This window comes from Hordeum vulgare, chromosome 5H (genome assembly GCF_904849725.1).
Source record: "Hordeum vulgare subsp. vulgare chromosome 5H, MorexV3_pseudomolecules_assembly, whole genome shotgun sequence".
Classification (NCBI taxonomy): Eukaryota; Viridiplantae; Streptophyta; class Magnoliopsida; order Poales; family Poaceae; genus Hordeum; species Hordeum vulgare.
Window position 1 is genome coordinate 559,552,693 of NC_058522.1, and position 10,189 is coordinate 559,562,881.

The following is a 10,189-nucleotide window of genomic DNA, read 5'->3' on the forward strand; positions in this document are numbered from 1 at the left end:
GATGTTAACACCAGGACATGACATAAAACAGAGCTTAGAAAGGAAAATAACTGAACCTGGACATGGACGCATGAGACAAATCAATTAACAGTATTGGTCTAACTGGCAGAAGCACATCTGTTCTAAAGAAGAATTCACAAAGACCATCATTCTACTAAAAAGAAAAGACCATCTGAAATTCTTAACTACTACCACTTCAGGAGTGATTGCTATAGTTTCCCACTAACTTACATATTGATCCAAGATGAAAGCTACATATATCTCAATAAAGAAGAATTTTAGTTTGGATATAATACATCAGTTTCATTGGACATCAGAAGTGGCATCCTTCGAATCGACTATCGACCATATTGAAGGGTGTATATACATTAAATCATCCGCAAATCATATGACAGGATGGTCATGAGTTTGCACATCAAGGAGTTTAGTACTTGACAAAAATTACACAATACCAAAGAAGTTCCGACGACGCTAGGCAGAAGAGTGAAAGATCTAACGATAGTAATTACGGATAGTTGGAACCTCCCTCAGGTCCCGCCAACTTCCTCGACGCAGACGGAGGAGGCGTGGAGGGCGCCAACACGGGTGCCGCACCCTGACCGCTTCTTTCGCTTCCCGGTGATCATCGCCCACATTGGCTTGACCGCCTGGATCTCAGAGTTACCACCGACCTCCTTCGCCTCCTCTGCACAGCCCCCATCCTCCACCTTGACCTCTCCTGCACTAATCACATCCCCAACCTTTGCCTCGCCATCACAGCCCACGTCCTCCTCCTCCTTGACATCGCCTGCAGAGCACCAGCCCCAACCCTTGTCCTTGACCTGTGGATTGAAGGAAAGCTTCAGCCTCAGCTTCAACGGGAGGGCGAACGGCTTAGCTGGCAGAGGAGGCGGCGAGATGGCCGGCTTGACAGGCTCAGGCGAAGGGGGCGGCGGCGGCGAGACAATCGGCTTGGCAGTCTGTGACATGGGAAGACGCAGGACGGTTGGCTTGGCAGGATGTGGCATGGGAAGGCGCAGGACGGTGGGCTTGGGAGGCTCTGGCGGCGGGAACGGGAAAGGGAAGCAGCCGGTGGTGGTGGTGGTGGTGGTGGCGTCGGGCGGGCGGCGGCTCCCGCTGATGCGGATCTTGGCGGCGTCGTAGGCGGCGGCGGCCTCCTCGGCGGTGTCGAAGGTGCCGAGCCAGAGGCGGCGGCCCTGGATCGGGTCGCGGATCTCCGAGGCGAACTTGCCCCACCGGCGCTGGCGCACGCCGCGGTACCGCACCGAGGGGGTCCTCCCCCCGGCCTGCGGCGGGCGCGAGTCCTCCCTCCTCCCGGCCTCCATCACGCGGCGGCGCTTCTTGCGGTCCCTCCGGCGCTCCTCCTTGGTCGTCGGCATGGCAAGCAGCGGCGGCGGCGCGGCCTCGTCCTCGCTGGAGGAGGAGTCGGTGGCGTCGGCGTCGTGCACGATGATCCGCACCACGCGGCCCCTGGGCGGCGGCGCCGCCTCCGCCGCCGCCGCGGCGGCCAGCATGTCCAGGCTAGGGTTGGGCCCCATGCCTCGTGTCTCGGCTCAATCCATCCTCGCGCGCGATCGGGGGCGCTCAGCCTCGGCGCCCCGCCATGGGCGGCGGCGGCGGGAAGGGGAAGGGGGAGGGGAGGCTAGGGTTAGGGTTTCGTCCGTCGGTGGGGCGGGGCGGGGCGGGGCGGATGCGGCGGGTGTTGGTGGCGTGCGGTTGTGGGGTTGCGGTGGAAGCCGGAGGACGAGTGGCGGAGGAGGCGGGGGCTAAAAGGGGGGAAATGGGTGGGGGCGGAGCACGGGTCGGTTGAGGGGCAGTATCGGGATTTCCCGTTTTCATTTCTTCTGGTCCTGGGCTCCTGGCCCTGGCCCTGGCCCTGGGAAGTAGTATCGCGGCACGGATCAAAGGGAGCGCGTGGATATTCTCGAGGGCTGGGGCTTACCTCGGAACAAAGAAAGAAATGTGGGGAGGCGAAATTCAAATTCGTGGGGTGGACTACTGGCTCCTTGCGTTGCCGAGGAGGATAAGAACGACCACTTGGAGGTTCTCTCAAATGGTTATCGGGAATTTGGGATAAACCATGTGGACTAAGACTAGATGCGCAAGTTTGAGGCAAAATGGACAAAAATAATCCCAAAATGTAACAAATTCACAAAATAAACTCTCTTGGAAACTATCTCACTCAACTAACATTTTCAGGTAGCGTCCAACGCGTCGGTGCTATGCCCTATGTCATAGCGTCTTTCTCACACGCGCTACGCTGCTTGATAGCGTGGCGTCGTGAGCCAGGTCGGGCCTCACCCATGGTTAAGTATCGTCGTCTGAAGCATAGGTGGTATCCCATATGTGGCATAGCGTGTGAGACAGCAAAAAGTCTAATTTAAACATTAAACTTGTATCTGTCAGGCGGAATGAACCCCCGAGTCAAAATCCCGGTCGATTGCACCCTGAACTATGCAATCCCGGTCTAAATCGAACCCTCACCTTCTGTCAACTGGAATTTATCTCGAGAACCGACCCATTTTAATTTTTCCGTTAAAAAAAGGGCGCACTTAAGTTTCATTTCGTTAAAAAAATAATGCATGGGTGGCTTCCTTTTTCTTCCTTTTTTCTTAAATTTTTTAATCTTTTTCAAATAGTTCATGCAGGGCGCAAATTATTCACGCCGTGCGGCATGCAAAACATTTCCTAAATATGCAATAAACAGTTTAGCAATACACAATAAACTTTGTATAATATAAGAGAAAATAAACAGTAACAAGAAAAGAATGTACGTTGCATTTGAAAAATGTTCACGCATTTCAAAATAATGTTTGGGACATTTAGAAAAATGTATACGATGTATTGAATTTTTTCAATTTTTTTTTATAAGGCATGAATTTTTAATTCATTTTTGAAGCCATATTTTTTCAATTTGTTTCTTTTCTTTTTTTCTACTTTTTTATTTTAAGGCGCGAAATTTTTACAATTTGTTTTTTTAATCCATGAAACTTTTTATTAAACTTGTGGACTTTTTCGAATCTGAGAACTTTCTTCAAAACTACAGCCGTTACCTCTTTTTCGTTTTGAAAATCTAGTTCACGACATGCATCATCACCATACATACAGTGGCACACGTACGTACGTGCGGTGGCGCATGTACGTATGTACAGTGGAATGCATATGTATATGCAGTGACGCGTGTACGTATGTACAGTGGCGCACGTGCGTGCGTACGGTTGCTATTTTAAAAATGAAAAACAGAAAAAAAAAAAGACAGAAAAAAGGAAAGAAGGAAAGACAGAAAAAAGAAAAAAAGAAGAAGTGGACCGGCCCAACTAAAAACAGTGTGAAATAGCATCAATCCCGGTCATCTTTCGGTAATCCTTGTTTGACAAACGACGTGAGGGTTTAATTTAGACCGGGATTGCATAGTTCAGGGTGCAATCAACCGGGATTTTGATTTAAGGGTTCATTTCGCCGGATCTCTACGAATTCAAGGTTTAAAATGGACTTTTTCCCGTGAGACAAAGGCGCTATCCTACCGAGTGTAACACCCAAGATGCGATCATATCCTTATTTTGGTGCGAGGGCCTCTACAGGGATAGAAACGCATCTCGTCGTTTCGCAAGAATGGATATCGTTAGAAGTACATGTACTGAAGAGAAGAGTATATGGAATTGGCTTACACTTGCCACATGCTACTTCAGAGTCACATGAGTACAAATACATAAATATCACGAAGATGAGCAGGGTCCGACTACGGACGAAAACAAACAAGAAAAGAACGACATCCATCCTTGCTATCCCAGGCTGCCGGCCTGGAACCCATCCTAGATTGATGATGAAGAAGAAGAAGCAACTCCAAATGAACAATCATCGCGCTCACGTCTTAATAGCACTTTACCTAAACCTGCAACTGGTGTTGTAGTAATCTGTGAGCCACAAGGGACTCAACAATCTCATTTCCAAAGGTATCAAGACTAGCAAAGCTTAATGGATGAGGTATGGTTAAGTGGTGAGGCTGCAGAAGCGACTAAGCAATATATGAGGTGTCTAACTTACGAGTACAAGAATAAGAGGGGATGATCTACGCATAACGGACGTGAACTACTGATGATCAAATGAATGATCATGAACACCTACTTACGTCAAACATACCCCCACCGTGTTCTCGGTCGGAGAAGGAACTCGCGAAAGAGACAATCACGGTTACGCACTCAGTTGGGAAGTTTTAAGTAAGATTACTTCAAGTTATCTAGAACGAGTGTTAAACAAAGTTTCCACGTTGCCACATAACCGCGGGCACGGATTTTCGAAAGATTTAACCCTACAGGGGTGCTCCAACTAGTCCATCACAAATTACCACAAGCCGCATAGAAATCCTCGATCACGAAGCTCGCGACCTCGTCGGACTCCTTAGTGGAAAACCTCAACTTTGAGATTACGCAAAGCATCACCGAAATCTCGATGCACAAGACATTCGTTAAAGGTAAAACTAATCCAGCAAGGCCGCTCGACATGTCGACGATCCCGATAGGAGTCGCGTATCTCGTTCTCAGGACACGACAGATAAGCACGGCGTACGGTGGCCTGATAGACATCTCCCGAGTTGCCTCGGGTTGGCCCCGCAAACGGCTCTGTTTTGGACCAGCACCATCAGCATTGGCCCTTCCTGTATTATGTTGAATTACTCCTTGGGTAGCGCTAACTCCCTATGCTTTCAGTATTAACATAATTATTATGTTGGGCAAATATAGAACCATGACCTCTCCGATGATGCGTGAGTAGTTCACCATAGACCTACGGGTCCATAGCTAGTAGCTAGATGGCTTCTTCTCTCTCTTGGATCTTCAATACAAAGTTCTCCATGATCTTCATGAAGATCTATCCGATGTAATCTTCTTTTGCGGTTTGTTTGTCGAGATCCGATGAATTGTGGATTTATGATCAGATTATCTATGAATCTTATTTGAGTTTCTTCTGATCTCTCTTATGCATGATTTCATATTCTTATAATTCTCTTCTAGTTGTGGGTTTTGTTTGGCCAACTAGATCTATGATTCTTGCAATGAGAGAAGTGCTTGGTTTTGGGTTCATACCATGCGGTGACCTCACCCAGTGACAGAAGGGGTAGCGAGGCACGCATCGTGTTGTTACCATCAAGGGTAAAAAGATGGGGTTTTCATCATTGGTTTGAGTTTATCCCTCTACATCATGTCATCTTGCTTAAGGCGTTACTCTGTTCGTCATGAACTCAATACACTAGATGCATGCTAGATAACGGCCGATGTGTGGAGTAATACTAGTAGATGCAGAAAGTATCGGTCTACTTGTCTCGGACGTGATGCCTATATGTATGATCATTGTCTTAGATATCGTCATGACTTTGCGCGGTTCTATCAATTGCTCGACAGTAAATTGTTCACCCACCGTGATATTTGCTATTTGGAGAGAAGCCTCTAGTGAACACTATGGCCCCTGGGTCTACTCCACACCATATTTTCATCCTTACACTTTTTCTTCGTTTCACTTTTCGCCTTCAGATCTCACTTTGCAATCAGTCTTGAAGGGATTGACAACCCCTTTATAGCGTTGGGTGCAAGCTCTTTGTGTTTGTGCAAGTACTCTAGAGTTGACGAGATTCTCCTACTGGATTGATACCTTGGTTCTCAAACTGAGGGAAATACTTACTGCTCCTGTGCTGCATCACCCTTTCCTCTTCAATGGAAAAGCCAACGCAAGCAAGTCTCCGTCAACGTGTCAAATTCTGGCGATGTTGTTTGAGAAGTAGCAATACACACAAGCATTCCTCCGGTGTTAGTGAGTTACATGATCTCATGGTCATAGGAATGTATACTTGACATGCAGAAAACAATAGCAATAAACTGACATGATCTTATGCTAGTTTATAGTTTGGGTCTTGTCCATCACATCATTCTCCTAATGACGTGATCCCGTTATCAAGTGACAACACTTGTCCATGGCCACGAAACCTTGACCATCTTTTATCAACGAGCTAGTCAACTAGAGGCTCACTAGGGACATTGTGTTGTCTATGTATCCACACGTGTATTTGAGTTTCCAATCAATACAATTCTAGCATGGATAATAAACGATTATCATGAACAAGGAAATATAATAATAACCAATTTATTATTGCCTCTAGGGCATATTTCCAACAGACGCTTCCTTATTCGTCTCAATCAAACGGGGTTGCCGAGAGGAAAAACCGGATGTTGACTAACTTGGTGAATCCCATGTTAGACACTGATGGTTTATCTAAGGCATGGTGGGGGAGGCTTTGTTGACTTCATGACATGTCCTGAATAGTGTTCATAACAAGAATATAGAGAAAACCCCTAAGAAACTTGGGGATGTTCGGCAAATGTCAATATTCCTATTCCTAAGAAACACAAACCTGGACCAAAGATAATGGGTTGTGTCTTTCTGGGTTATTCTCAGCGGAGCATTGCTTGTAGATTTTTAGTAGTTAAATCTGAGGTTCCTGATGTGCAAGTAGATACTATAATGGAATCTCGTGGTGCAACATTTAAAAAAAAAATTTGCTATGAAAGATATGCATAGTATTGCTAGATTTTCTTGTGAGATAAATTCTGAATCTAGTATATTTGATGATTATATTGAATAATCACCTCAGGAAGTCCATGAGAAGGATAACAATGAAGTTCTTGTGAGGAGCAAAAGACTAAGGGTTGCAAAAACCTTTGGTGATGATTTCATTATATACCTTGTGGACAATACTCCCAAGTCTATTGCAAAGACATATACATCTCCAGATGTAGATGATTGGAAAGAAGCGGTTCATAGTGAGATGGACCCAATTCTTTTTAATGGAACTTGTGAGCTAACTGAACGACCTTATGGTTGTAAACCTGTGGGTTGTAAGTGGGTGTTCAAAAAGAAGTTGAGGCCTGATGGTACTATTGATAAGTACAAGGCGCGACTTGTGGCCAGGTGCTACACTCAAAAAGAAGACGAAGATTACTTTGACACCTATTCACCTGTTGCTAGAATGACCACCATTCGGGTGCTACTTTCCCTGTCCGCCTCTTATGGTCTGATCATTCATCAAATGGATGTGAAGACAACTTTCCTAAATGGAGAGTTGGAAGAGGAATTTTATATGGATCAGCCTCATGGGTTTGTGGTAAAGGGTGAAGAAATAAAGGTGTGCAAGTTGTTAAAATCTTTGTATGGTCTGAAACAAGCACCTAAGGAATGGCATGAGAAGTTTTAAAGAACTCCGACTTCTTCGGGATTTGTCATTAACAAGGCTGATATGTATGTTTACTATCGCCATGGTGGGGGCAATAGTGTCATATTATCTTTGTATGTCGATGACATATTGATCTTTGGTACAAACATTGCTGCGATCAATGAGGCCAGGTCTTTTCTATCAAAAAGTTTTGACATACATAAAAGATCTGGGAGAATCCGATGTGATCCTAAACATCAAACTTATTAAGGATGAGAGTGGGATTAATCTAACTCAATCTCACTATGTTGAGAATGTCTTGAGCTGTTTCGGCTTTATGGATAGCAAGCCTTCTCCAACACCTTATGATCCCACTGTGACACTTTGAAAGAACAAGAAAGAAACAAGAGGTCAATTAAGATACTCTCTAATTGTCGGTTCTCTGATGTACTTAGATAGCGCCACAAGACCATACATCTCTTTTGTTGTGAGCAAATTGAGTATGTTCATGTCCAACCTGGGTAATGATCATTGGCATGCACTTGATAGGGTCTTGCGCTATCTGAGAGTAGGATGAATTATGGAATTCACTATTTAGGGCATCCTATTGTGCTAGAAGGATATAGTGATTCAAACCGGATCTTCGATGTTGATGTACCCTATGCCACAAGTGGATATGTATTTACTCATGGAGGTGGTGCAGTGTCATGGAGGTCTTGCAAGCAAACAATATTGACGAGGTCAACTATGGAAGCAAAACTAACTGCTTTAGACACAACCACTGTTGAGTCAGAATGGATGCGTGAGCTCTTGATTGACTTGTGCGTGGTTGAAAAACCTATACCGACTATTCTTCTGAATTGTGACAACCAAACGGTTATCAGTAAAGTAAATAATTCTAAGGATAATGCAAAGTCATCAAGGCACGCGAAGAGACGTTTGAAACATGTCAGGAAGTTGAGAAACTCCGCAGTAATAACTGTTACGTATATTCAAACAGATAAAAACCTGACAGATCCTTTTACTAAGGGACTATCACAAAATGTGATAGATATTGCATCGAGGAAGATGGATATGATACCTATAGATGTTAAACTATAGTAGTAACCCAACCTTTGTGATTGGAGATCCCGTGAATTGGGACCTGGGAAGAACAAGCTATTGGTTAAAAGAGGAGAGTAAGAAGTGACCGTCTCTAAGTGAAGATGCAAAACTCCCGGAGTTGTAAGGCTCGATACTGTAAGGCACGTTGGCAACACGTCTTAATGTGATTCTTTTGGCTACTATAGCAATGTTGTCCTACAGAGCAGTCTTGAAAGAACGCACCTATATGAGCTCCGATTGTAAAGTCGCATTTTATGAGACTTGGTTGATCTCTAGTAAGCTCACAAAGAGACGAGGGACAATGACGTACATGCTCCAAACCACGGGGTACCCTACTGGCAGCCAACTATTGATTAAGACTTTCAATGAAATCTATTCACACAAAACTAGCAATTCAAGGCAATGGATGTAGTTTAAAATTCTAGGTAGAAGTCAACTTAATAGCCTCTGCTGAAACAGTAGTATATTAAACAAGTGATGAGAAAAAGGCAAATCTCTAAATAGGTATTTGAGATTTGGTGGAGGATTGTTAGAATAAATGGGCTTGACCCGTGTACAAATTATGAAGTCTCAAATGAGTCCATGAATAAAATGGCAAGTGGTGGAGTAGTGGTGCTAAAGTTTAGTCTCATACCGCTAGTTGAGGAAGAGCTGGACCTTCTTATATAGTGGGATCTCCCCACCATTATAAGTGTATGTTCACAAGAGAAAGGAGAAGACCACACACGCGCGGTCGGTCGCCTCGCCTCGCGTGGGCGGGCGGGGCCGGGCGGCCAGTTTATTTTTTATGTCTTGGCAGACAAGTTAGTTCTTTCTTGTCCGGTAAGTATACAACTGAGAGACCAAGTCAGTTTGAGATCGTGATCGCGACACGGTACCGCCTCTGGTCCTCTTATATATATTGCTTAGCGGCCTCAACCAAAGGCATTAAAACACCTAGGGTTTTGCCTCATCTCGAAACTTGTGCCGCCATCGTAGTCTACTTCATCTCGAACGTCGATGTGCATCGGCATACGAGAGAGCAGGTCACCGGAACTGTTCCTCTTTGCGATCATGCACAGGGAGAGGACAAATTAGGTTTTTGGGAAGCGTTCTGCACGACTGCACAAATTCGTCATCACGGGTCGTCTACCGTCCAAGTCGGACGGTGCTACTCATCGCCGTCAACAACAGATCGTCAACAACATCATCATCAACACCGTCTCGCCTGCAACAGTTAACGAACAGTACGTTCTCCGTGATCTGTTCATGTTGCTTTCTGTAGTTGCTACTTCGTGTAAGATGATGATATGCATGATGTGTTGCTCATCTAGTTTGCTGGATTATTGCATGCTAATATGTGTTCTAGTCATGAATTATATACTGAAATTAATCATGATATTGCCTAATAATTCAACATCGAGGACTAGGAAGCTCCGACTTTGGTAACGAGCTTCACTAGAGAAATAAGTGTCACATAACTCGACATACCCATCGCATATCACCATTTCCGCCACATCACCCCGAAATGTTGTGGCTTCGACTTGAGGCATCGGGATATACATAATGATCGACGAGGAAGGACATGTCACGACTAGACTCCTCTTGCCACCATCATTGTTGTCGGGCGAGTGGCAACACCGCTGGATTTGAGGCCAACAACTCACCATCGAAGGGACTAAGTATAACCCGAAAGGCCCGCCTCCGCTCGAGGTATAAGTGTGCCTTCACATAACTCGACTACCCATCGCATGGCGTCGTTTCTGCCACATCACCCTTGAAATGTTGCAGCTTTGACTTTAGGTGTCGGGACATACAGAACGATCGACGATGAAGGATATGTCACGACCAGACTCCTCTTGGCACCATCATCATTGCCGCACGAGTCGCAACACCGCCGGTTTTGAG

The 10,189-nt window shown here is 45.4% G+C and overlaps 1 protein-coding gene across 1 annotated transcript; it reads right to left on the bottom strand.

Moving 5' to 3' along the window:
• Positions 1-348: 348 nt before the first annotated feature.
• LOC123452956 (ethylene-responsive transcription factor 1-like) lies at positions 349-1,780 on the bottom strand. Its single transcript, XM_045129703.1, has one exon. The coding sequence runs from the start codon at positions 1,536-1,538 to the stop codon at positions 528-530; it is 1,011 nt and encodes a 336-aa protein (XP_044985638.1). The 5' UTR covers positions 1,539-1,780; the 3' UTR covers positions 349-527.
• Between the last annotated feature and the right edge of the window lie 8,409 nt (positions 1,781-10,189).

Coding starts and splice junctions, on each gene's coding strand:
- LOC123452956 (XM_045129703.1), bottom strand. CDS start 1,538: ATGGGGCCCAACCCTAGCCTGGACATGCTGGCCGCCGCGGCGGCGGCG.